The sequence below is a fragment of the Onychomys torridus genome, chromosome 8 (assembly GCF_903995425.1).
Source record: "Onychomys torridus chromosome 8, mOncTor1.1, whole genome shotgun sequence".
Taxonomy (NCBI): Eukaryota; Metazoa; Chordata; class Mammalia; order Rodentia; family Cricetidae; genus Onychomys; species Onychomys torridus.
In genome coordinates this window covers 59,318,761-59,346,145 of record NC_050450.1, presented here as the reverse complement: position 1 = coordinate 59,346,145, position 27,385 = coordinate 59,318,761, and the positions used below count along the sequence as shown (strand labels likewise).

General features: G+C 42.1%; 2 protein-coding genes across 4 annotated transcripts; one reads left to right on the top strand and one right to left on the bottom strand.

The window, feature by feature from the left end:
• Positions 1-3,356: 3,356 nt before the first annotated feature.
• Mis12 (MIS12 kinetochore complex component) lies at positions 3,357-12,291 on the bottom strand. 2 transcript variants are annotated; one of them, XM_036196478.1, is made up of 2 exons: positions 12,049-12,291; positions 3,357-4,447 (listed from the first exon to the last, which is right to left on the bottom strand). In XM_036196478.1, the coding sequence occupies exon 2, from the start codon at positions 4,413-4,415 to the stop codon at positions 3,795-3,797; it is 621 nt and encodes a 206-aa protein (XP_036052371.1). In that variant the 5' UTR covers positions 4,416-4,447; positions 12,049-12,291; the 3' UTR covers positions 3,357-3,794. The 2 variants fall into 2 exon arrangements, with proteins under 2 accessions (XP_036052371.1, XP_036052372.1); XM_036196479.1 differs by lacking the exon at positions 12,049-12,291 and adding an exon at positions 11,579-12,040.
• A 118-nt stretch (positions 12,292-12,409) lies between these two features.
• Positions 12,410-22,078, top strand: Derl2 (derlin 2). Of its 2 annotated transcripts, none has more exons than XM_036196477.1 (7): positions 12,410-12,455; positions 13,417-13,482; positions 15,921-15,994; positions 17,004-17,097; positions 17,819-18,014; positions 18,269-18,359; positions 21,573-22,078. In XM_036196477.1, the coding sequence occupies exons 3-7, from the start codon at positions 15,984-15,986 to the stop codon at positions 21,676-21,678; spliced, it is 498 nt and encodes a 165-aa protein (XP_036052370.1). In that variant the 5' UTR covers positions 12,410-12,455; positions 13,417-13,482; positions 15,921-15,983; the 3' UTR covers positions 21,679-22,078. The 2 variants fall into 2 exon arrangements, with proteins under 2 accessions (XP_036052370.1, XP_036052369.1); XM_036196476.1 differs by lacking the exon at positions 12,410-12,455 and adding an exon at positions 12,477-12,631.
• The last annotated feature ends 5,307 nt before the right edge of the window (positions 22,079-27,385 follow it).

The following is a 27,385-nucleotide window of genomic DNA, read 5'->3' as shown; positions in this document are numbered from 1 at the left end:
CTGGCCTCAGATTCACAGAGATCCGTTTGCTTCCCGAGGGCCAGGTGGCCTGTATTTTCTAATCACTGCTTTCCCATCATCCACATGTTGCCTTAGCATCATCACCTGTCTGGCCTACCTTTAGGTTTCCCACAGTGATCATGCATTTGACTACTTTATTTTGTAGGAGACTGCTTCCCTGTGATCTCAAAAATATACCAATTTTGAGGCTGCATACCAAGTCTTTTCCAATTAATAAGCAGCTTTTTAGAGTTTGACTGTAAAACAATCACCTACGAGCTGGAGAAATGGCTCAGCAGTTAAGAACACTCAGGATTCTTGCAGAGGACAGGGTTTAGGCTTCCATGACCCACACGGTGACTACAGTTCTGGGGACAGGACACTCTCTTCTGGTCTCTTCAGGCATCCACTCCATGTACATGTAGGCAAAACACTCATTCACATAAAAGTAAGTCTTAAAAATAATCTAATGTACCCATCCATTTGGCCCATGTTTTATGTTGCTAAATTCCTAGGAATGTATAGTTCAGTATAGCTTAGTGTGAACACTCAGGTTCAATCACTAGTGCCAAAAATATGTATTTCTAAAATTCTAGACTCTTATTGGCTTAGATGAGATCACATATCTCATTAAGTTGGCCCAAGGGACAACTTAAGACAATACGAAAATAATTTCTCAAAGGAAAACCTGAAGTGTCAGGGATGCTGTGGGCAGATAAAACATCAGCTATCTATCCACTTCCAGCAGATCAAAATTAACCCAGTGACAATTGTTTGGGGCAAGGGTCCTGTTCTACTGAGTTGTCCATGGTAGACAGAAATATGGACACACGAGGGCGATGCTAGAACTTTGCTATCTGGGATATAGCATGAAAGGCCTCAGATTTTATTTTCCTAACAGCTATTCTATACCCTTATATGTATCTTACTTTGATTTCACTAGGCCCATGGCTGCTGTAAAAAAAAAAAAAAAAAAAAAAAAAAAAAAAAAAAAAAAAAAAAAAAAAAACCCAGTGACTCAAAACACCAGGAACTATTATCATAGCTGTGTAGGTCAGAAATGTACAATGCGTCCACACCACTTCTAGAAGCTCACAGATGCTTACTGTGCCCCACCTCTTCCACCCTGTGGCTGCATTATCCCGAACTGTCTAGGGTAACAAGACAGCTTGTCTTTCATCACAAATCTTCCTCTTGGCCTCCCTGGCCTTTGCTTTCTCCTTAAAGGTATATTTAGCATCACTGGACTACAGCCCACCAAGATAATTCAAGATGGTCTCTTCATACTCAACGATTATACTTACAAAGACCCTTCTTCTAAATAAGGCAACATTTACATCTCAGGAATTACAATGCAAACATATCTTTTGAGGGATTTTTCCCTCAAAAGAGGGAATGTAGTTACTTGGTTCAACTACAATGTTTCCAATTGCAACAAATGTGAAAGCTTTCATTTAAGTAAAAAGCCAATGAGCCAGGTGTAGTGGCAAACAGTAACGCCAGCATTTTGTAGGTAGAGGCTAATCTGAGTCCATGAAACCTTGCCTAAAAAAAAAAAATCCAAATAATAAAAAGCCATAAAGGAGACTGGCTTTTCTCCAAGTCTTGCTGGACTCCAAGGTTAACTGCTTACCACCACCAGGGCCTTGCTCCTGTGAAGGATTTGTTCTGGAAACAGCAACTTTTCTTCTGTACCAAAGCCAAGAGTGTTCTTTTTTGCTACTTTTTGCAATCAATTAGCAAGTTCCAGGTGTAAGCAAAGCTACTAGTAAGTGTGCTGTACTGGCTGGCCCAGTGTGATGCCTGGTTAATAAAGGAATCCATTGGTTTAATCCTTCTCTCAAATTGTCTTCTGTCAGTCAAAGGCTTGAGATCACAAAGGCTCATGACCAAAGCACAAGTGTCTTTGGCTATGGCATCATTCTTTAGGCATTACCCTCACAGAAGCCAGTGCTGATTGAGAATCTCTTCCCATATATTAAGCTGCAAGGTAGCATGTGAATACCTCAAGAAAGTATTTACATATAACAAGTATAGAGATAAGGAAGTCCAACATTAAGGAAAATGCCTTCTTGCTGTCTCTTCCCACAGTGGAGGCGTTATACGGTGAGATCACACCAGAGAGTGGCCTAAATTCATGTTTTTATTGGAAACCCACTCCCTAAAAACTCCTCCACTCCCGCAGGCAAAGTATAAATATTTGACTTCAACACTGTATCACTAGGAAATCAGTTTTAACACATGAATTTTGTTGACTCATTCAAACCCTAACACTGACCCCTTTAGTAATTCTCCATGCAATGATGACCCTTTTTTTGGGGGGAGAGGGGGTGTTCAAGACAGGGTTTCTCTGTAGCTTTGGAGCCTGTCCTGGACGAGCTCTGTAGACCAGGCTGCCCTCAAACTCAGAGATCCACCTGCCTCTGCCTCCCAAGTGCTGGGATTACAGGCGTGCGCCACCACAGCACGGCTCCAGTGATGGCCTTTTATACCTCCCTACAAGTCCATTCTGTTCCTTAGCTGCACATCCCCAACTTTTCCATGTTTTATTCAGAATCTAACCTCTCCCTCGATGCAAAGCCATGCTGCAATGGTTCCTATATCTAACCCAAGAGCTTTACCAACATAACAAGTGTCATGAATCAGATTTGAGTTTATTGTTTTGTTTGTTCTTGGTTTTGGAGACACATCTCTCTATATAGCCCTGGCTGTCCTGGAACTCTTTAGATAGGCCAGGCTGAACTCCCAAGAGATCCATCTGCCTAAGCCTCCCAAGTGCTGGGATCAATGGTGTGCATGACAGCCAGCTACGAGTTAGTTTTTTAGTGGCATACACTCAAACATACACAGAGGTTTTGCTTATTTCTTTTTTTTTTTTTTTTTTTTTTTTTTTTGAGACAGGGTTTCTCTGTGTAGCTTTGCACCTTTCCTGGAACTCACTTGGTAGCCCAGGCTGGCCTCGAACTCACAAAGATCCGCCTGCCTCTGCCTCCCGAGTGCTGGGATTAAAGGCATGCGCCACCACCGCCCGGCTGCTTATTTCTTAAAACAAGATTATTATTATAGGTGTATATGTGTGTATGCACACACAATGTGGGGGATAAGGGATGCACACACCACAGTGTACCTTTGGAAGTCAGAGTACAATTTTGTGGAGTCAAGCTTTTCTTTCCACCTTTACATGGATTCTGGGGATCCAACTGGGGTCACCAGGCTTGTACTACAAGTCCTTTTACCTGCCTGTCTTATACTTCACCCCATATTCCCGACCGCCTCTGCCACACTGTTTCCCTTTGATTTTTCTTTTTGTTCTTCCCCCTCCTCCTCTTCTTCTCTCCAGAGTGTGGCATGTTAAATCCCAAGAACCCACATGCTGAGCACACTCTACCACTGAGCTATGTCCTCAGCCCAGCCTTTCTGCTTTATTAGTCCCCGATGTACCTCATGGCTGCACTCCAACGTTCAATGAATGAATATATAGGCCTCACTTACACAGGATACCACTCCCTCCTGAAATCAGACTAAAGCACCCCTAACAGCTGAATGGGTACAATCCCAAATGAAGAATTAGAGGTGTTACCAGATACAAGGGCTGTCAACCCAAATCTCAGAAGGGGGAAAGCAGATGAACCCAAACTCTGCTTTAGAAGTCTGAACTGGAGTGTGCAGTTCTAGAAGACCTGCCAATCTGCTTTGTGGAACCTGGGAAAGGAGGGGGAAGTAGCCCCAAAAGACTTTAAACATAAGAGTAATCAAAGTTGATTATTTACATGCTCTCTCTTTTCACTGAGAAATTACCGTGTTTCCAGTCTTTTGCTTTGTTTTTCTACATTGTCTCTAATGTTCTGGAGTTTTCTACAGTTCTGGACCAGGGACACCAAACTCTCCCTAAAGTTACTAGTTCCGTGATCTCTGCCAATATTTTCAAGCTCATCGAAGAAAGTCAAGGTCTCTTTGAGTTTGGCTTTAACAGTTTTTTGCTCCTCTAATTCTGCAAGAAGGGCCTGTTCAGTGCATAATTCAACCTTATACTTCTCCTGTAATTCTTTGATTTCCTTTTTGAGGAGCTGGAATTTCTCTTCACTGAATGGATGTGTCTCCTGACACTTATCTTCAGGAAGCAGGATGTTTGGGGGAATACACAAAACTGACTGCAAAAGCAGCTGCTCCATTTTGCCAAAAAGGTTATCAAAACGTCCTTTCATGAAGCAAAGAAACTTCTCTGTGCATTTACGAATTTGGACAGGGCTAATCTCAGAGTCTGGGATGCCCTCCAGTTTCTTTAGGATAACCTGTTCAACAGCCTGCATCACTTCAAACAGGTGGTCTTGAAATGCTATGTAGATCCTCAGCAGGCAAGTCTGTGGTGTGAAGCCAAAGAACTGGGCCTCATAGGCCATCGGATCCACGGACATCCTGCTTTACTTTTCTGCCCTCAACTGAAAACCTGCAAGTACAAAAACAAAGAAATTTCATTTGACAACATCATCAGAGGAAAGTAACAAACCTCTCTATTGATAAACATGCAAACAAAGAAAGTAAATAGAAAACTAAGGCGTTTGTGCTCCTTTGATACCTGATGTTCCTTCTAACCTTAACTGTCCACAGAAAGACAGAAGCCCTTGCCTCTTGAGTCTTTCCTATACTCTCTCTTTAGTGTTCATTTCCCTCAGCTATTATCACTGAAGACTTTAGATATAAGCCTAATCTTCTCAAATCTGTTCTTGGGCAACTTTGAAAGTTTAAACAGATGGCCTCAATATGCTAGAGACCTGGTTTTTTAGCTCCAATGATCTACATGTGCCCCCACATTTTGAGACAATCTCTTACTGTGCCCCCACATTTTGGCCTCAAACTTTCTTTCATTTGTGACAGGGTCTCATGTAGCCCAAGCTGGCCTCAAACTTGGTATGTAGCTGAGAATGATCTTGAACTTCTGATCCTTCTGTCTCTACTACCAGAGTGCTTGGATAATGGGAGTATACCAATGAGCCCATTTTTTTATGTGGTGCTGGGGTTAGAAGCCAGGGCCCAGACAAGCACTCTACTGAGCTACATCTTAACCAAGTCCCGTACTAGTCTGTCAGTCACATTGTACCTTAAGTGGCTCCCAGTGTTTCCACTTAACTTCTTTGCTCATTCCTTTTAGTCTCATGTTCTACCATTTTAATTACCTCATTGTCTCCCACCCTAGCCACCTTAGAAAAATCCAACTAAATGACCAAGCCTTTACCCTGACTTGTTTCAAGGATCTGAGAGGCATTCTTTACCAGTGTAAGCATCTAGAAACATGTCATCCCATTTCCTTAACCTTGGAACCATGGAACTTAATCTTGGCATTTTTGTCCTACTAGTAGCTATAAGCTTGTTATGGAAATAAGAGACACTTTACTCCATTCTCAGGTAAGAGCACTTAATGTAATCTACAAACTGCTACTTCAACTACCAGATGAATTTTTTAAAAATTTAAGAGAAAAAAAGTATAGCCAATGGTAGGGACAATCTTATGAGAGGAGAGGATGCCATCAACCTTGAAAAATTGGTTTTGTTGAGACAGGGCCTCACTCTGTTGCTTAGGCTGGCCTCAAAATTTCAACTTTTCTATCCTAGCCTCCCAAGGAGCAGAATGCCAAAACTACTCTTACAATTTGTGGTGCTGTTTTTAGACAGGTAGCTCTGGCTGGCCTAGAACTCACTTTTTATGTGTATATGCATGTATCCACCTGTGTATGTAGCTAGTGTTCCCCCCTGGCCCACAGTCAGGATAAATCTCTCTCACCCACCAGTTCCACAGCCACTCAGACTCAACCAAGTAAACACACAGAGACTTATATTGCTTACAAAATGTATGGCTGTGGCAGGCTTCTTGTTATCTACTTTTTTAAAATCTTAAACTAACCCATTTTTATTAATCTATACTTTGCCATGTGGCTCATGGCTTACTGGTACCTTACATCTCTCTTGTCATGGTGACAGCTGGCAGTGTCTCCCTTTCTGTCTTTCTGTTCTCTCAATTCTCCTCTGTTAGTCCTGCCTATACTTTCTGCCTGGCTACTGGCCAATCAGTGTTTTATTTATTAACCAATGGAGAGGGGCGCTGTATCTTATGGAGACACAAAGAAAATTGTAGGAAAAGCTATGCCCAAATTCCCAAATATACCAATCTGGCTTTAGAGATGAAATTGGCTCACTCCTTCTCTAAACCCAGGCATATTACTAAAAAAAAAAAAAAAAAAGTTAAGAGATTCTTGTGTCCCAAATCAAGAGCCCTGTGGTGTGGAACAGAAAAAAAAAAACAATTTTTATGTAAAACAGGTTGATTATAAATGTAATCTCTTTCTAAAAAAGGGGATAGTTTAGATATGATAGGATAAAAAGATAGATTAATAAACCTACTTTTAAAGAGTAACAACTTGTTTAGAAATGTCTTACTTTACTATGGATTTTAGTTTATTGATACAAGTTTAAACTTAATTTTGTTATACTGTATATATATTTCACTCTGAGGTATTATGTTTATGTAACTCATTTAGATTGTAATGAATAAGAAATACAGATTAACAATTAGTCTTCTGTGATAGTCAAACTTGTAACATGTTAGTTAAGTTTTCTAGGTATACATAGATATATTTCAGATAGATAGGTAATCTTCAAACACTTCAAAATATGACATTTAAAATGTTTAAAAAATTTAGACTTTCTGGACAGTGAGACATGTCTGCTCTTGGCAATACCGGATTTACTTCAGAGAGGAAGATGAACATTAAAAACACTCTATATAGATTTTATCTTCACCTTGACAAAAAACAGTTCTTGCCTAGACTATTTGATCAACTGGACATACAGGACCCATAGGAAGGTGACCACTGAACTTTGCTTGACAAAATGATCCTTCAGGTTCCTGCTTTGCAAAGGAAACTGCCAGACATTCTACAGGACGGACACACACACACACACACACACACACACACACACACACACGTCTGGGAGACTCTAGGCCTGTGGGCTGAAGACAGATGCCCAACTTTACAGAAAAACTTTGGATGACTGTCCAGGCTGCCAGCTGTCTCTGTCTACTCTTGCAAGACTCCCAAAATTTGCTTGAATCCTTCTCCCATTTCTCAGGTAGTATTATATCCTCCTGAGGTCTTTGATGTAGTTAAAGACTAAAAATAGTTATAAAATTCCTTAGTTTTAAGATAAGTTAGATATAAAACCTTAGACTCACAAATGTAAGATATTTTCTTTAATTCTGCCAAATAGTCTAGTTATTATAAATAAACTAAATATTATAACTGTAATTCTTGCTTGATAATTGTTTTGTTATCTATAATTTTACTATGTAAAAGTTAAAACCTTCCTTTTTTAAAAAAAAAAAAGGAAAAGGAGAAGTGCTGTGGGATGTTCTGTATGTCAAATGTGTTAGTCTGATTGGTTAATAAATAAAACACTGATTGGCCAGTAGCCAGGCAGGAAGTATAGGCAGGACTAACAGAGGAGAATTGAGAGAACAGAAAGACAGAAAGGGAGACACTGCCAGCTGTCACCATGACAAGAGAGATGTAAGGTACCAGTAAGCCATGAGCCACATGGCAAAGTATAGATTAATAAAAATGGGTTAGTTTAAGATTTTAAAAAAGTAGATAACAAGAAGCCTGCCACGGCCATACATTTTGTAAGTAATATAAGTCTCTGTGTGTTTACCTGGTTGAGTCTGAGTGGCTGTGGAACTGGTGGGTGGAAGAGATTTGTCCAGACTGTGGGCCAGGCAGGAAAACTCTAGCTACATGTATATATACACATACATGAAGATGTCTACAAAAAACAAAAGGCATTGGGTTCTCTGGAGCTGGAGTTAGACAGCTGTGAGTGCTGGCAACTCAATTTGCTGGGATCCCAACTCAGGCCTTCTGCAAAGGCAACAAGAGCTCTTAACTTTGGAGCCGCCTCTCCAGCCCCTACAAATAGTCTCATATACACATTTACATTTTAATGGCCTAATCACTTCATGTTACTGCACTTATTACTTGACTGTCTACAGCAGTATAGCAGTTCTCTCTCTCTCTCTCTCTCTCTCTCTCTCTCTCTCTCTCTCTCTCACACACACACACACACACACACACACACACACACACACACACACATATCCCAGGTAAAGTCTCCATGCCACACCTCTAATCCCAGCATTCAGGAGGCAGAAGCAGGTGGATCTCTGAGTTCGAGGCCAGCCTGGTCTACAGAGCAAGTTCTAGGACAGCCAGGGCTACACAAAGAAACCCTGCCTCAAAAAACAAAAACAACAAACAAAATGCGTCCTTTAAGTGTTTTAGCTCTGTGTCTATGCTCCCCCTTAGCCATCTCCACAGCCATGGTCACCCAGTTTAGTAAGAAGCTGCTGTTCCAAAAAGGAGATGGAAAGGGGTGGCACAAATTCAATGATTATACGTGAGAAGCAAACCCAATCCCCTTAGAGCTACCCTGTGTTTGTGACAGTGGTGTTAGGGGAACTGATACACAGTATAAAACAACCAAATAATCAAGACACCTGTCAGACCTTTGCGCATATATCAAGATAATGAGGAGCAGAGCTGCCAGTGATGGCTCAGCTGTTAAATGCATCTGCTGCTCTTGCAGAGGGCCCAAGTTTGGTTTCCAGAATCCACATAAAAGCTCACAACTATCTATAATTCCAGTTATCTGACACCCTCTCTCCTGACCACCCTCGGGCACTGCACACAGTGCAGCATACATATACATGCAGACACACATATAAAAACAGAAATAAATAAATTTTTTAAATGTTGTAAGCTAGTGAGGAACAGGACTGGAAAGATAGATCAATGGTTAAAAGCACCTGTTCTTGCATAAGACCTGGGTTCAGTTCCCAACACCCACATGGTGGCTCATAACCTTCCATAACTCCAATTCCAGGGAATCCAATGCCCTGTTCTCATGGCACACACATGGTACATATACATAAACACAAGCAAAACACTCATACACATACATTTCAAAAAGTAAAATCATTAAGCAACAATAACAAACAAACAAGATAGTTGGGGATGGAGAAATGACTCAGTTGTTAAGAGCACTAGCTCCTCTTATAGAAGACCCAGGTTCAGTTCCCAGCACCCACATGATGGCTCACACAATCTGTAACTCCAATTCTAGAGAATTCAATGCCTTCTTCTGGCCATGTGGGAACCAGGCACATGCATGATGCATATAAATGTGAGGCTCTTTCATATTTGGTCCATGACATTCCAATATAAAATTCTGCAGGTGCAGCTGAGGCTAGGCTTCACTGGCAAGCCACAATGATAAGATTAATGACAGCCCATATCAAGGCAGCATATTCTTTCTGACAATTCACTTTTCTACCTTCAAACCAGCTAAGGATACATTTGCAAGAACTTTCATTCAAATTGTAACAATAATAGCATCTGACGCCATATTCTAAGATCAGTGATCATCTGCTTTAACTATTTCTAAATCACTCTGTTCAGTTTTTCACTGTTTTGATACAAGTTTGCATGATCCTTTAGTGCCACAGATTGCACAGATCTATAAATCAGAGACACATTTCAGAGACTATGTTGGGAACAAAGTCAGAAACATGCCATATGATATAACCTTAAGGTCAGAATAGCCTGCATCATTGCTGGGATAAACTTTAGTGTTCCTCTTTTATTCTCATTTGGCAGTTCCTTTATCAGACCTCTTCTTACTTTTCTTTTGTTTACCACTTTCCACTCAGTCACTGGGTCACCTAAGAAGACTTAAGTTCTTTCTGTGTTGTACAGTAACTTTAAAAGATTTAATCTTACTATTTATGTGTGTATGCTTATGTGTGCATATGCAATATACATACAGGTGCCCTTGGAGACCAGGGGAGGGTGTCAGACCAGCTGGAGCCAGAGCTAGAGGCAGTTGGGAGCCACTGAACATTGGCGCTGCCATGCAAACTCAGATCCTCTGGAAGTGGCATGAGGACCTTACTGTTGAGTCATGACTATACTCACACAATAACTGCTTTTAGAAAACTGTATTATAAGGTAACAGTTACTACAGATTATGATTTACAGGGTTTTTCTGCGTAGCCCTGGCTGTCCTGGAACTCACTCTGTAGACAAGGCTGGCCTAGAACTCAGAGATCTGCCTGCCTCTGCCTCCCAAGTGCTAGGATTAAAGCCACCACTACCTGGCTACTTTTTTTTTTTTAAAGTGGAGCAAATGTATCATGTGGCCATGCCTTCATTCTAACTTGGAAATGAGACTAAACCATTCCTCACTGCTCTAACGCACTGGAGAAAACATCTGACATGGATATTTAGTTGTCCCACCATAGGATGAACCATTTTAGCAGCATCTGTCCTTGTTGAAGCCTTCCACTGTTAAGTCTCAGTTTACAAATATTCTTTATGCTCATAACTGATGGGTTAGAGAATTGGTTTTGAATCTGTAGCATTAATATGGAAAGACAAACATCCTTTGTATTCCAAAATAGGGTCTCAAAACAGTTCTGAATTTTTACCTAAATTGCTAGGAGGCTTGGAGCTATTAATTCATCTCCCAAGGAAAGATGATGGGAGTTGATAATGGAAGAGGGATCACCTAATAGGTCTGCTAGTAACTAATTTTGTTTTCTTCACTAAAGTTGCCCAAACACGAGGGCTGGGGCGGGAGTGTGATATCGAGATCTTCCAGGGTTATCTTCTTGGGGACTTGCCAGATATTTGCATATATAAAGTCACTAAATACTGCCAAAACATTCTCAGAACATCTAGACCGGTTTACACTCACTTGGAGTAGACCAGAACATCTTTTATCTGCCAACCTTCTTAACTTTTGCCAATTTGGTAGTCATAAACTTGTTTTTCCTTCCTATAGTGCTAAGCATTATGTCCAGGGCCTTTTACAAGCTAGGTTTGCACTCTACTAATACATTCCCAGCCCCACACTGCATTTTAACAATTAAAACCATCTGGCCTCACATACTGTTTGGACACTGAAACTACCTCCACCCTCCACATCTGTTGCTTATATTGGGATGCCTTTTCTAGAAGATTATAATATTTTCATTATCCAAGTAGGATGGATGTCTGTTACAAATTACCCAAATGATGAGTCAACCTACCGACAACTTGCACCCTATAATTAAGTTTGTAATCTAACTTGGCTTCAAATGTGTGCCTGTATATATACATATACATATATATGTGTACACACACACACACACACACACACACACACACACAATTCTAATCAAGTCCCTAAATCCAAACTTCCAGTTCAGAGAAAAATTCCAAGTTTGCCTCATCTCTGTTACACCGCCAATGCTATGACGAGGTGGTAGCTATAAAGCTGCAGTTTTATCAACAAGTTAAGACCACTGTTCTTGTGTTTGCCCCCAATCTCCTCTATGTTGTCCACGCTGGCCTACAACTTCAGGACTCAACAAAGCCTCTGGCTTCAGCCTCCAGAGTGGCTAGGAGTCACAGGCAGGTTGCCACCACTGCGTTCAGCCTTATATTACTTCTCAATGCCATTCTCTCTTTTTATGCTTCTTTTAACTTACAAGAATACTTCTGCCACGATCTGGATAGTCTTTGCTCCAACACAACCGAATCCTACTTTCTTTGCTCCAAGTAGGCACGCACTGAGCACAGATCCTTCAAGAGGCAGTTCCAACACAGACCCCCGAAGAAGCAGGCACTACCTCCTTCGCCTTCCCCTCAGTGTTATTAACTCATCTACCATCTCTTCTCTGCCAGACAGAGTTCCTGCGGCTGAAGTTAAACACGGGAGCTTCCCACACCCTCTCGACGAGCGGAACGGAGCCCACGACCACCACAGACAAGGGCCAGAAACCGCAGAGCGGACGGGGCTTCCGGCAGCTCCAGCTCCCGTCCCACCCTGCGGCCGCGAGGGATGCCGGGACCTCCAGGTCTCCAGGCCCAAACCGGCCTGGTGGGAGGGATACGCTGCAGAACGCTCCGGCGCCCCTGAAACGACACCGCTCCTCCTCAGAGAGCACACAGCTCCTACCGAAGCGATCCCGGGGGTGATGGAGTCCGCCACACACCGGCTTCCCGCCACTTCCTTCCAACCACACGGAGCTGAAGGAGGAAGGCGGCGGCACGGGCTCCCGAGAAGCGACTGAAATGCGCCTCTGCGAACAAACGCAAAGGCGGGATGGATCGCACTCCTGATTGGCTGGCCGTGGGGTCGAAAGGGAGCACTTGGATTGGTAAAGGGAAGGGGACAAGGAGGGAAAGCTAGCTGTGGCCGGCGGGGATTGGCGGAAGGAACTGGTACTTTCGCTCTTCGTTGGTAGGCGGAGATGTAAGGATGGGCCGACGCGGAGGCGCAACTCGTGATTGGTGGATGCGCAGCCCCCAGGGCGCCAGCGATTGGTGGCTGGCCGAGTGCGCGGCGCTGGTTGGACAGCGGCGGTAAGGCTGAAGGCCGGCTTTGAGTCCGCCCCGCCGCCTGGCATACTGGCGGAAGGGGAAGGGGGGCAGGCGCGGTGGGGAAGATGGCGTACCAGAGCCTCCGGCTGGAGTACCTGCAGATCCCGCCGGTCAGCCGCGCCTACACTACCGCCTGCGTCCTCACCACCGCGGCCGTGGTGAGCAGCTGTGGCGCCACGTCCTCTTTCTCAGGCTAGCTATGACTGGGTCTTCAGAAAACGGGTTTGGGCCGCAGAGAAGCCCAGAGGGTTTGGTCCCAGGGGTGGGTGGAGACATCCGGAGCTGACTCTAGGGTTCAGGATAGTCCCAAGGGTGCCAAGCCAGTGACCTGAAAAGGAAGTGCTCCTCCATGAGAGGGCAGGTCAGTTTCCGAGAGATGAAATCGAGACCTGTAGCGAGTCAGACCTGCGGGAGCCGCCCACCCAAAAATGTGTCTCAGAGCTCTAGCTATGGCCAGGTGACTCGTGTGGGAACAAGGTCCGCTAGGTTCACAGACTTCCACATTAAGACTAAAAATCTCGAATTGTCAGGAAGCATCTTTCAAAAGACGGCCCGTGGATGTAAGAACTGGTCGCCTGTACCTAACCCTGATGGGAGCGGGGCCTCGAATCTCTTATTCCGAGTTGCCTCTCACCCAGCTGTTTCAGGTGGTGACCACGCGACACACAGATTCCTAAAAGATACTGTTGTCTTGTCTCTAAACTATCCCCTCCTGCCTGCCTTATAGCATCCTCAAATATTGCAACATAAAAACTTGCATTGTGTCTTGAGGATACAAATGGTTGTGCGAATTCTAAAGAATCCCTTACCAGCAAGCAAGACATAGAAATTTACTCCAAGTGACAACAGAAATTATTCAAGCTACTGATCCTTTGTTGTTAATGCTGAAATTTTGTTTTATGATCGATCTGATTTAAGAAGCTTTTTTTTTTTCCCATTTCAGCAATTGGAATTGATCACACCTTTTCAGCTATACTTCAATCCTGAACTAATTTTTAAACACTTTCAAGTAAGTGGTCTGTGGCTACTATGGTTAATATTTCCACTATCGTTTTTTCTTTATTGCTTAGTAAGTAAGAAATCCTGTCAGATACAGTCTCAAAAAATAATCCAGTGGAGGAAGCTCTGATTATAAGTCTTACTGAAATGTAGGAATTCTGCAGCCTGGTTGGACTCCAGAATCATTCAAGAGCGGCTAGGTATTTGTGAGCTCTTCATCATATACCGAATTAGAATTGCCACGGGTGGATCGAGGTACAAGCAGGTGAAGCAGGAAGATGGCAGGTTCTGGGTTAGCTTGGACCACCTAGGAAGACCCTGTCTGTCTTAAGAAAGTTGCTACAGGTGGGAATTTAGAATTCATCTTCTATTTTTAGTACGTTTTTGGTGTATTGAGTTCCTGTATTTGACTACAACTAGTTAAGAGTTAATGTGGCCATAATCTCAGCAGTCAGGAAACTGAGGCCAGCTTGAACTACACATCAAGGAATTGTCTTAAAACACAAGCAATAGTAACAACAACCAATGTCAATAATTATAATTTTGATTAAATGTGATTTGAGAATAGACTGACCAGCTAACTGCCCAGGGAGTCTCACAGGATAGCCCTTATTTTGTCCATTCACCACCCAGACACAGCCTACCACTATTGTTAATCCTCAGGGTCCAGCTCATAAACCAGTTCTGGTAGAGCTTTCACATTGATCTGTCTTCCAGAAGTCAGATCATACTAACACAAATCTAAAAGACCATTCTCTAAAACAGTATGTTGGCTTATTGGAGTACAGCTTGAAGAAGTCTTTTTCCAGTGATTAAAATGCTAAAGAGAAGTGTGTTCTCATGCCAGGATGGTCATTCACACTCTAGGTGCAGGCTAGATATCATTGGCTATAATTCCGCTTCATTCATGCAGTTCCCTGCCCCAAATGGATTATACTCCCTTGTACCCGTTGAACTCTAGCTTGCCTTTCCAGATGCAGCTTTTATGTGGCTCCAGATACATTACCGTTCATGGTAGAGCGTCTCTCACCCTCACTTGGGGTTTTCTGTTTGGTTGGTTGGTTTGGTTTTTCTGTATTGGGTTTCTCTGTGTAGTCCTAGCTGTCCTGGATCTCGCTCTCTAAACCAGGCTGGCCTTGAACTCCCAGAGATCTGTCTGCCTCTGCCTCTGAGTGCTGGGATTAAAGGGTGCACCACCACTGCCACCACCACCACTCAGCTTTACTTGGGGGCTTTTATGTGTGGTGTCCTCACTGGGTTGAGGATTCTGTGAGCTCCTGTGTGCAGGTAACACAGAACTGGATGTTTCCATGTAAACAGTGCTGGTTACTGTTCTCGCTGCTGTGATGGGAATACCTGACAGAGCAGCTTAAGAAAGGAAGGGCTTATTTGGCTGTCAGTTTGTTGGTAAAGTCCGTTGTGGTTGGGAAGTCACTGCATCCAGAACTTAAGTCTGTGGGTCCCATTGTACCCTTAGTGAGGACACAGAGACACGAGTCGGGTGTTCAGTTCACGTCTTCCTGTTCAGTTGTTCTGGGATCCCAGCCCATCATATGGCGCCCCCAGCTAGTGTTTTCCTTCCCACCTCAAGTGTTAGAGTCTAGAAACTCCCTCACGGAGGGATGCCCCGAGTTTGTCTTATGGGTGTCTGTCAACATTAATTGTTACAAATAGTTAGCAGTGATGGAGGGTTTAATGGTATATGAGCAGTGGTTCCCCTGACAATCTGGTCTTTGCCAGGTTGTTTTCCTGTGGCCTTTCCTGAGATTGCTTCCTACTGACTTGTGGGGCGTGAATGCCTATCATTAAGTTCTTTGGTTTGTTTTTTGTTTATTTTCTGAGATAGTTTGTTTTGTGGCTGTGACTGGCATGGTCCTCATGGTGTCCTCCTGCCACAGCCTCCTAGGGTCACAAGGTGTACATCACCGTACTTTTTTTTTCAAGCAACAACAGAACCACAGGGTCTCTTATGTAGCCCGGGCAACTTTTGAGTTTAACAGGAATTCTGTGAACTTCCTGCCTGGATGCCTTAGTACTAGGGTTATGGACCTGAGCAACCATCCCTAGCTAAGATTAAATTCCTGCATTAAGTTTGGAATTAGGAGGTCTAGATTTGCTATCAAGAGTCTCCACCCAGCTGCCATGCCCTTCAGCAAGCCCTGAGTCTTAAGATTCCTTGTCTGTGAGGATGGTCACATCAGCTTGCCAGTCTCACAAGATTATGGAAAGCTTTGTGAGTAGTTGTGGATTGAGTAGATGAGACTGTCTTGTATCTCTCCTTGACTCTGGGAGCATCAATTCTTGTAGGATGTCACATTTGAATGGACCCCACCTAGGACTTTGGAGCCTTAGAGTCATAGAATGTCATTTTTCTCTTACTAGAGAAATGTTTCCTAGTTATGTATTTTACTTAATGTATCTTTCTCTCCCCCGCCCCCCCCCCCACAGATATGGAGGCTAATCACCAATTTCTTATTTTTTGGTCCAGTTGGATTCAATTTTTTGTTTAACATGATTTTTCTGTATCCTTTTAAGTGGAGTCAAAATCAAGACTTTAGGTTAAATTGGTATATATTGTAAATTGAAACTATTACTCTTGCTTATTTTTTTATAATGTTATAGTTATGACTTCTGGGTCTGTAGTTTATAATCAAATCATAATGTTTTGAAATTCTTTGTAACTCTTTGTTTACACAGGAAGTTCCAACTATTAAAACATTTATGTCCTTAAGCTGTGATTTATTGTAGACACATTTGTAAAATAATGTCAGCATCAGCTGGCACAGTAGTAAATCACCCTGAAACACTGCTAACTCAACAGAATTTTCCCCAGGATTTGGAATGAGTTTATGAGCATGGGGACCATGATTGCAAGGCTGAAAAAATAGTGAGTGCCAAAATGTCTGCTGGGCTCGACATAGTTAGGTTTGTTGGAAGACAGGAAGAGCCCTGGTAATCGAAGAGTCAGATGGTAATTCGGTGTGCTGAGCACCCAGCACTCCAGCCCATCTGCAGGAGACAGAGGGCCTTTAAGTCCTAGAATGGTTTCTTGTGTTTCCTGTATATGCTGTCATTCTGATAAGTTTCTAATAAAAGGTTACAGTTTTTATGAACTGGACTATAGAAGTGCTTAGCCTACCTGGCCTAGAAAAGTAGTTATCACAAAAGGCTTCTTTGCAGGGAATTCTTCCAAATTAGCAAACCAAGGATGGTGCAAATTCACATGTAGTTGAATATAGGAAAGGCAGTACTACAGATTGGAAGAGATGTAATGGTGATTGGAAGCATGTTCATGCAGTATCTGAATTAGCTACCCAACCAGGAACAGGCTTTGTATAACATGGTGCTAGTTTTGTTATTGCCTAAAATACTTGATGGAAAAAAAAAAAAGAAACCAGATTACTACTTAAACATTCATAGAGAAATGCAGCTTTCCTGTGTAGTATGAAGTCCAAGTATGTTTCAGTGGTTCATTACATTTTATTTTCTTCTTATGTGTGTGCTTAATATTTTCTTAACCTGAAACTTAAGATATCGTTACTGTCGAATGCTAGAAGAAGGCTCTTTCCGAGGTCGGACAGCAGACTTTGTATTTATGTTCCTTTTTGGTGGATTTTTAATGACTGTATCCTTCAACAAATAAAATACAGGAAAATATTAAAGAACAGACTGTCTACTCCTCAATCTGTCTCCCATGATTCACAGCTACTCTGAACAAACAGATAAAGTAGTTCCCAGACTGAAGCCTCGAGGCGTTCCCATTTATTTCACATCCCACTTTGACAGCTTCCAAGCCTAGAGGTTGGACAGGAGGCTCCGCTCAGCAAGAACTTTTAACCCAGGTGGGATTTCTGGAAGCATCTCACTTATATCCCTACTGGTGGGTGGCTTCACTTTCACCTAGTTGGTAAGACATGTATTACGTCACTGTCAAACCGGTACAGTGTTTTTAGAAAGAAAAGAACTTTGCTGTGTGTAACAGACTTAGATCCATGCTGTGTGCCGAGGCTTTATTCCAGCCCGCGTGCTTCGGCACCTGTGAAGGCGTCCGTGGAGAGCGGTCTTCATGGCATTTGTTTACAAAGGAATTGACGTTTTTTCCAAACAGGCAAAAGCATCACAAAAGCACAAGCTTAGTCTGTAGGAGCTGCGAGCAGCTGGACAGTTTGGCCCAAGCCAGTTTCGCCTAGTTGCCTTGGGTAATTAATTTTCTTCTTACAGTTTGAAAGTGTCACTACTTAGCTTTTTTTAATTCAGATTTTAGCAAAAGGATAGTCTTTAGTTCTCTTACTTACCCTTCCCTGGCATGCTTTCATGTTGATATTTTCCTTAATTCCATTTTCTAGCTTTTTGGTTTGTTTGTGAGCTTAGTATTTTTAGGCCAGGCCTTTACAATAATGCTGGTCTACGTGTGGAGCCGAAGGAACCCGTACGTCCGCATGAACTTCTTTGGTCTTCTAAACTTCCAGGCCCCCTTTCTGCCCTGGGTGCTCATGGGGTTTTCCTTGTTGTTGGGGAACTCAATTATTGTGGACCTTTTGGGTAAGCATCTTACCACTACTTTTTGTCTTATTTTACCTGAAAATATATTTTGTCACTGTCTTTCATGTTTATTCTGTTGAGTCTTCATATATAGCTATTGCAAGATTGTTTAATAATTATATCTGAAAGATAATATTAGCTCATTGATTTTTTTTTCAGTAATTACACTTACCCTAAATAAAGTGCATGTTGGTAGGAGACTTAAAATCGAAACTTTAATCTTCCTTTTTATCCTTATTTCTGGTTGATTATAGGTATTGCAGTTGGGCACATATATTTCTTCTTGGAAGATATATTTCCCAATCAACCTGGTGGGATAAGAATTCTGAAAACACCATCCCTTTTGTGAGTATTTAATACCATGTTTCACGGTCCATGCAGACAAGCTGTGATCACGTTTATCCTGGACTCCCTTAGCTCCTTATTCATGTGGTTCAGACCAGTGTTTGAAGATTGAGCAATATGGCTGCAGTGGAGAACTTTGGGATTGGCCAGGCGCAGATTAGGCCAGGGTTGCAATTACTGGGCTCTTGGCATTGTGGCGGTGACTTTGCATTTGTTATCCTGAGTGACCACTAGAACGTGTGTGCCAGAGAGAAGCTTGCCGGTTGTGTGACAGCTGCTGTCCACGCTGAGAGAAGTAAACATTAGCAGGAGCCACACAGTTCAGAGGACGTTTCTGATGGCGTTGTGACCAGCAAAGCAGTGGTGGAGATACACAGGGAGGTAGAATGGAAAAGGCTTTGGACATGAAGCCAGACTAGCTGTGCCACCACCAAGCAGTGTGATTTGAAGCACATCTCTTCATTTGTATGCTGCAAAGTTTCTTGAGCTAGAGTTTTGATTTATAAGACCCGTTTCTGCACTGGAATTTTGTGTCCTTGGAAACTATTACGTTAAGGGGCAGAGGGGAGGGGCTTGCTGGGAGGTGGTGGCCTACACAAAGAAACACTGCAGACAAACAAGGCTCTCCTGAGATGACCAAATGCTTTGATATAAATTCTCTGTAGTAAAATGGTTAAGCAAAAAGAATGAAGATGGCTCAGTGGTTAGCAGCACTGGCTGCTCTTTTAGAAGTCCCAGGTTCAATTCCAGCACCCACATGGCAGCTAACAACCGTCTATAACTCCAGTTCCATGGGATTCAGCGCCATCCTCTGGCCTCTGCAGGCACTGAAAGTACATGCTACACAGAAATACATGCAGGCAAAACACCCACGGGCGTAAAATGAAAATAAGGGGCTAGAGGGATGGCTTAGAGCACTGGTTGCTTTTCCAGAGGTCTTGAGTTCAGTTCCTAGCACCCACCTGGTGGCTCACAACCATCTGTAATTATGGATCTGATGCCCTCTTTTGGTGGGCAGGTGTACATGCAGACAAAATACCCATATACATAAAATACACAAATAAATAAACCTTATAAAAAAATAACTAAAATGAAAAATCAATAGAAGGGAAGTAAATATAGCTAAGAAAGAAAAAGAAGAATGAGCTGGCAAGTTACGCTAGTATATGCCTGTCATTCCGTCCACTCCAAGGGCTGAGGCAGAAGAATTCAAAGTTTGATGTCAACCCAGGTAACATACTAAGGATCCATCTCAAGAGGAAAGTTTTTTTAATTAACAAAAAAACAAGGAAGTGTCTTAATTAGGGTTTCTATTGCTGTGAAGAGACATCATGACCACGGCAACTTTTATAAAGGCAAACATTTAATTGGGGATCGCTAACGGTTTCAGAAGTGTAGTCCATTATCATCATAGCAGGACATGATGGCATGCAGCCAGACATGGTGCTGGAGAAAGATCTGAGAATCCTACATCTCGACTCACAGGCAACAGGAAGTGGTCTGTCTTACTGGATGTAGCTTGAGCATAGGAAACCCCAAAGCCCACCCCCACAGTGACACACTTCCTCCAACAAGGCCACACCTCCTAATAGTGCCACACCTTATGGGCCAAGCATTCAAACACATGAGTCTGTGGGGGCCATATCTATTCAAACCACCACAGGAAGTAAAATCTTCTCTAATTCTACTTATACATAGCAGTTGCCTTTGACTGACTTTTGATAAGTAGTCTTGCATCTTTCATACCTTTTTGATAATTTTCTACATGATTATTGTATTATATCATTTCCACTTCTCCCTCTCTCCCCTTCAACTCCTTCTGTGTATCCCTATTCCCTATCCAATTCATGACCCCTTCTTTAATTATTATTATACAGACATACACAAAATCTATTTACCTATTTAGTCCATCTAGTGTTGTTTGTATGTAGATGTGTTTAGGGCTGAACACTTGGAATTGGGTAACTATCTGTATATGCTTTTTTAAAAATAGCTATATAATTTTAATATATTTTAAAGATTTATTTTATAAATGTGTTTACAGGGCGGTATGCCTGCATTTTATGTGCATTGTATGCATGGGTGTGTGTGCCTGCAGAGGCCAGGGACAGTGTATCCCCTGGAACTGGAGTTACAGGTGATTGTAAACTCCCCAGTGTGGGTGCTGGGAACCAAACCTTGGTCCTCTACAAGAGCAATAGGTTCTCTTAACTGCTAAGCCATCTCTCCAGCCCCTATCTGTATACTTTCTTAAAATGTCTTTTTTTCAGCCAGACTTGGTGGTATATACCTTTAATCCCAGCACTCTGGAGGTAGAGGCAGGCAGATCTCTCTGAGTTTAAGGCCAGCCTGGTCTAGAGAGCAAATTCCAGGATAGGCTCCAAAGCTACACAGAGAAACCCTTGCCCAGCTAAAATGTCTTTTTTTTTTTAAGCCTACATTGTAAGAATTACTTTTTCTAGCTAGGTGTAGTGGCATATACTTTTGAGCCAAGCACTTGGGAGGCAGAGGCTGGTAGATCTCCATCAGTTCAAGGCCAGCCTGGTCTATAGAGCTAGTTCCAGGACAGCTAGGCCTACACATAGAGAAACCCTTCTGCAGGGGTTGAGTGGAGGGAGTGATTACTTTTCCATTATAAATGCCCTACAGAATTTTAGTGGCTACATGATATTGTGTGGTTCATATTTAACATACTTGTGTTACTCCTTTATTAATGGACACTGACATTAGTTATTGCTTTTCCTTCTGTAATTGGAGTGATGAATGTCCTTGTAACTAAGTCAACACACCCCAACATGAAGTTCACCATCTTAACCGTTTTAAACTGAACAGTGCAGTGGTGTTAAGTGCATTTGTGTCGTGCTGCTATGGCCACTAGCCTTAGAATGTTTTGATCTTGTAATCCTAAAATTCTGCCCATTGGGTAATGCATTCCCTGTTCCTGTCACCCAGCAACCATCATTCTTTTTGTGCCTGTTTATTTCACTATGCCAGGTACTTCATCAGCATTTATTATTTCTGTAGTAAAAATTAGTAAAGGAGGTAAGTTAATATAAATGTTAAATAATTGTGGAGCCCTTAAGGTATAATACCTCTTTAGTTGGCAGGCAGAGATGACACTTATCTGTTTGTGGAAGCCCTGTGGGAATGAACTGCTTTCTAGTACTTCCAATCCAAGGTGGCTCTGGCATTGAATAGTCTTGTGTGTTTTAGGAGGACTATTTTTGATACACCAGATGAGGATCCCAATTACAACCCACTACCTGAAGAGCGGCCAGGAGGCTTCGCCTGGGGTGAGGGCCAGCGCCTTGGAGGGTAAAGCAGCTGTGCCAATTATGAAACCCATCTGAGAAGGACTCAGTGAAATACCCATTGGGATTCTTTTATCCCTTGTTGCGAAAGTGTGGACACTTTTGACAGCTTGACAGATTTTAACTCCAGAAGCACTTTACGGAATGGTACACTGACTAACACAGAAGACATTTCCAGCAGTTTGCCAGGGGTTCCTCACTATGCTGGTACTAAAAGTATAACCTCTTGGAGCCAAAAAACTGGAGAAACAGATACCCTGCCGCCTCGAACAAGTACATGGGTACTTGAGCTCTGTGGCATAAGGCAGGGCATTTCCTCCTCCTCTTCTTTGATAGACAAGGCCGTGGTGTAAATGGAAGTTTCAGAGAGGACAAAATAAAACTGAATTCCATCTCTCTCACACTGTATTTAAGCTTTTGTGTGATCTTTTAAATCATGGTAATGTGTTCTAGCTCTCCTGCGTAGGTCTGAACACAGTTTCCCTGTCTGCCTCGTGTCTCCACGGCTTTCGACTGGATTTCATTTCAAGATTGGAAATACACAGCTGTTATGTACATCTGACTAGTTCAGAGCCATAGCCTTGGTAGGAGGAAGATTGGCTTCTGCCATTCAGATAGTTCTCCGTCTGAAAACTACGAAGCTTCAAGTTACTAGACCACAGGAGGAGAGGGAAGGGAGGGTGATTTCTTGTAGCAGAGGAATCCGTAGGAGAGTCGGCTGTAAACAGAAAGCAACTGTAACATCTCTTAGCTGGACTTTCTCCACTAAGAACTACCCTTTGTCAAAGCACAGGAATATGAATGGGCAGCAGTTGGGTATGTCTTCCTCTTGTCACTCAAGAAAAGCTTAAAACCTTTCCAGAGGCAAGTGCCTGGTTCACCTTCACAGTCAGGTGGAAATCAGGGTATTTGGAAACAGCCCTGCTGACAGTTCAGGGAATGTTTGTCAAAGATAGTACATCTCGTTTTCCGTTCATGCTGCTTCATCAGAACCAAGGAAGATGAGCAGATAGTTTCATAAACATCATATAGGCACAGGACTCCCCAGATTGGCTCCTCCTACTTGGGCTGAGCTGCTTTCCAGAATGAGATCTTTCTCAGAGGTTGACAAAGGGTTAACAAGCTGTAGTAAACATTCTAGGTGAGAAGTTGCAGATTGCCCTTCAAGAGGGAAATGTTTTAATGACTAAGTGGAATACGCAGAAGGAATGGAATGAGTACTGGCCTGTTCCATGATGCTAGTAAGTAACTGAAGAGGATTTTAGGGAATGTGTGTTAAAGGGACTGCTTTTCTCTTGTTTAAAAATCTCTTACGTTTAATGACAATCTTAGGTTGTATGAGCCTCATGGGATTCTTAAGGTTAATCATTGTTTTTGTTTAAGAAAGCTTTACTAGTAACTTAGGAATTTATTTTTGTTATTACTGCTTGCTTTTGAGCCAGGAATGAGTTTCTTTAGGTTTTATTTATTGTCCCTGAGTGAATTTTAAACTTAGCTAATTGATGGAATTTTTGTGGTCAAGTTTTAATTCTAAAATCTCTTCACCAGCTGTTCATTTTAAGTAGCAAATATCTGTACATATTAATAACTGGGTACAACAGGAAATACATTTTGGATGTATAGCCTAAAGCAGTCTGGTTTTTAGGATGTCAATTCCTAATGGCAAAATGCCATGCTGTGCTCTACACTGTGCCCTGGGAGTGTCATGTCAGTTTTAGGCATTTGGCCTCTTAGGAGTTTGGCCAGTCCCACATTTGTGTCCCTGGCCCTGTGTAGTTTGATAGGATCTCTGTGCTTACCTGGACAAGAGGAAAGGTCCTCATTTCCCCAGCAAACTTCTTGATTTCTGATTCTTCCAAAACACACTTCCTTTTTGTAATGTGGGTCAACAGAAAAGTGAGCTTGGATTATGCGATTTTGACTGCTTAAGTTTACATGAGTATAGTTTGAGACATTTCCTGGATTGTACCAGAAATAACTGAAAAGCACACCTAAAGCATAGGGAGTTTTGTTTTGTTTTTATAGAAATACAATATATGTTCATTTAAAAATTAATGGACATACCAATTGCATCTCCCTAGGAGATACATTTTATATACTTTGGTGTGTTTTTTTCACTATGAATTTTTACTTGTTTCTTCGACTTCTTTTTCTGTCATTCTTCTGTGTCCTCCTGTCTTTTATATTTCTTTTGTACTTGTGTGAGGCAAAATGTCCACACCCTGGATCTTGAAATGGAACCATAGCACTGTCTCTGGGGTCCTCTGGGATTTAGGAAACACTGGAGCTATTGGCATGTTGTGTAACATGCTTCCTAGAATTGCCATGCCTTCTGCCACTGTTTTATTTTGTGGCTGTGTTTTCCTTTGACAGGTGAGTTCTATCTGTGTTAGCCAATATCCTGCCCTTCGCTCCTCTTAGGATGACTAAGCTGCTTACTATTTTGAGTTTTCATCAAAGCTCTTGAACCTTGCTTCTATGGTTAAGCCACTGTGCTCAGAAATCTGCAGTCCATTCTTGGCCCTTATCAAATGCATATCTCTGTCTTCCTCTGAATCCTGCTCCCACTGCTACTTAGCAGGGACCTCGATTTAAGTCTCTTCAGTCTTTCAAGACCCTGACACTCACATCTTAATACTAAGGTCTAATTCATTGTCTTCTTTAAATCCCTGTGAAGCTTCAAATCTGTACTAAAGTTCTTATAGCAAACCATATATTGTCTTGTACTGTTCCTAGCTGCTACATGTGTGTTAGTTTTGTTTCCTTCATGAGAATGTAAGCTCCTTAAGGGCAGGGACTATGTCTTAATTTTTGTATCCACCACAGTGCCTAGCACTGTGCTTGGCACATGGGTGCTGAATAAATACTTTGTTCATTGATCAGCAAACTATTATCTTGTATTTTTAATTATGAGAGGATTAATGCATATGTATGCGAACTTGTACCTAGCTGCTAAGATTTAAGATTGCTTCTGGAAACAGGATGGAGCAAAGCTGAACATGATCAAGGGCGATGGTTTGGTGGCCATGCAACCTAAGGTGACCATGAGCTTATAGTCACGGTCAGATCAGGGAGTCAAGTGTGCAGACTTAACTGCCTCAGATTAGAATGCAATGTGTTTAATAGATTGTCTTCTAGAGGAAGGATCAGGATAATCTTTTGAATACTTAGTGTAGTAGCTTCTCGATATGAAAGCCACTGAACCACAGGAGACTTGTTTTGGAGCGGCAGCAGATTTCAGACTGCCAGTGAAGGACATGTGGGCAACATGGTTTATGTAATAAAGGATTAAAGTTTTCAACTCTGATTATTTTATCATTGAGGCTACTGAATAAGTGGGCTACTAGGAATGAGTTCCTTATAGAAATGTTATGTTTTGCCTTCATTAAAAAAAATCGAGCCAATATTTTAAAAACATACCAAATTTTTGTTTTGCTTTTCTTGTCTTTAAAAAAATGGGTGTTTCTAGAGAAGGGGAGTCTGTGTGTGTGTGTGTGTGTGTGTGTGTGTGTGTGTGTGTGTGTGTGTGTGTGTTGTGGCTGGAGGGATGGCTCCAGAGGTTATGGTACTTACCACCAAGTCTGAAGGCCTGAGTCCAGTTCTCAGGCCCCACATGGTGGAAGGAGAAGCAACTGGCATAAGTATCCTCTGATCTCTATTCTCTCAGTTCCCTCCCTCCCTCCCTCCCTCCCCACCCAACACACACCATCAATAAATGTATGGATTTAAGAGGCGTTTTACCTACCAAGTGTTTCACTCATTTCTATGACCTGTTTGGATTCTTGTCATCATTTAGGAATATCAGACTCCCACATTAGGTTGCTTAGAATGTGCATCAAGAAAAGACTGGCATTTGCCTTCTATTTACTCAAAGTCCATAACTTGATGTAAGTTGTTTTTCTTTATAAGGTATTGCTTGCCTTCCTAAGTCAACACCGGAGTGGCAAAACAAGTCAACTTAATCTTTTTTCTAAGATTGATTTCTTTTCTTTTCTTTTTTTTTTTTGGGGGGGGGGTTTCGAGACAGGGTTTCTCTGTAGCTTTTAGAGCCTGTCCTGGACTATCTCTGTAGCCCAGGCTGGCCTCGAAGTCACAGAGATCCACCTGCCTCTGCCTCCCAAGTGCTGGGATTACAGGCGTGTGCCACCACTGCCTGGCCTAAGATTTATTTTTATATAATTTAAAATTATATGTACTTGTATGTGTCTTTGTATATATTGTATGCACATAAGTTCAGGTGCCCTCGGAGGCTAGAAGTGTAGGATCTCCTGGAGATAGAGTTACAAGTGATTGTGAGCTGCCTGACGTGGATGTTAGGAAACAAACTTGGGTTCTCTGAAAGAGCGATATGTATTCTTAACTTCGAGCCCTGTCTCCAGCCCCAAGTCAATATATTCTGAACATGCATCCTAAACACATGCAACATGGACATTTTTATTAGCACCTAGTTATGCTGTCAGAAGCTAAATAAAAATATCTTTTTTTTTTTTTGGTTCAGTTTTTAGCTACTCAGATACATTTATTAAGGCCACATAAGTATATATCAGTGTTCCATGTTCCCATTTAACTAACACAGGTTGCTGACATGATTCATTTCGAGTGGACATTGATCGGTTAATGATGGCTGTGGGCAGGTGCAGGACTGAATTTCAAAGCACTCCTGATTTTATAAAGGATGGTTATCAACCCCATTCCTACCCAAATTTCCTGGTAAAACTGGGTATAGTAGGGTTTCATGGGGACCCAGACGTTCTTAATAGGGTTTTGAAGCATCTCAGCAGGACCAAGGCCAAAGGCCACACCCGATTCCACAACAGGCTGGGAAAAGTCCCTGTCTGGGGGTTTTAAAAAGCAGGTCCACATACTAAATTTGGTAGATATCATTCACATGAGTTGAGAGTTATAGTTTATTCACTGGCAGCCACATTCCCTATAAGAAAAAGCAAACCAGGCTGAAGAACTGGCCCATCAGTTAAGAGGACTAGTAGGTCTACGCTCACAACTGCCTTTACCTCCAATTCCAGGGGCTCCAACACCCTCTTCTGGCCTCTCTGAGTATTGCAGGCAAATAATACATAAACATACACACAAGTAAAACGCCCACACCCTACAAAAAACAAAAAGCAAAGCTAACCATTCGTTGCTTGCCAGTCTTTCTGTGTTGAACTAGCAAAGCATCTAAGAGCTTGTATTTGGAACAGGAAGGAAGAACTGGTTATATGCAAGTTTTCTGTGGGAGTACTGAATAATCCCATTGATTAACGTGTGTGTACAATAAGGCTGGGAAACTGTAAAGAATTTGAGAATTGGGGTTGGGGATTTAGCTCAGTGGTAGAGCGCTTGCCTAGCAAGCGCGAGGCCTTGGGTTCGATCCTCAGCTCCACATTAAAAAAAAAAAGAAAAAAGATTTTGAGAATCTGGTAGGAATTACTGGGAGATGGGTTAAAGACAATTTCCTTTTTTTCCTTTTCTTGTATTATTTGAGCCTATCATTTTGTGAGGGAAATACATGCTATCAGAATCATAGGTCACTTTTCTGTAACTTAAGATACCCACTAGTAACATTTTCAAAATCCTTTGCAGCATCTGAATGACTTTAATCTCAGAAAATTCATTTTCTACGTTTGTAAATCGGATATATCAGTGGGTTCCTTAAAATGTGCATTGTTTAGAAAATTAAATGTTTGTGCTCCTCGTTGATTTTTACAGAATTAA

What these genes read in the sequence shown, in the direction of transcription:
- Mis12 (XM_036196478.1), bottom strand. Translation starts at nt 4,415, where the DNA reads ATGTCCGTGGATCCGATGGCCTATGAGGCCCAGTTCTTTGGCTTCACA.
- Derl2 (XM_036196476.1), top strand. Translation starts at nt 12,539, where the DNA reads ATGGCGTACCAGAGCCTCCGGCTGGAGTACCTGCAGATCCCGCCGGTC. An exon ending in TTGGTGGATTTTTAATGACT is followed by an intron (nt 17,098 to 17,818) that starts GTATCCTTCAAC and finishes TCCATTTTCTAG; the next exon opens with CTTTTTGGTTTGTTTGTGAG. An exon ending in AATTATTGTGGACCTTTTGG is followed by an intron (nt 18,015 to 18,268) that starts GTAAGCATCTTA and finishes GGTTGATTATAG; the next exon opens with GTATTGCAGTTGGGCACATA.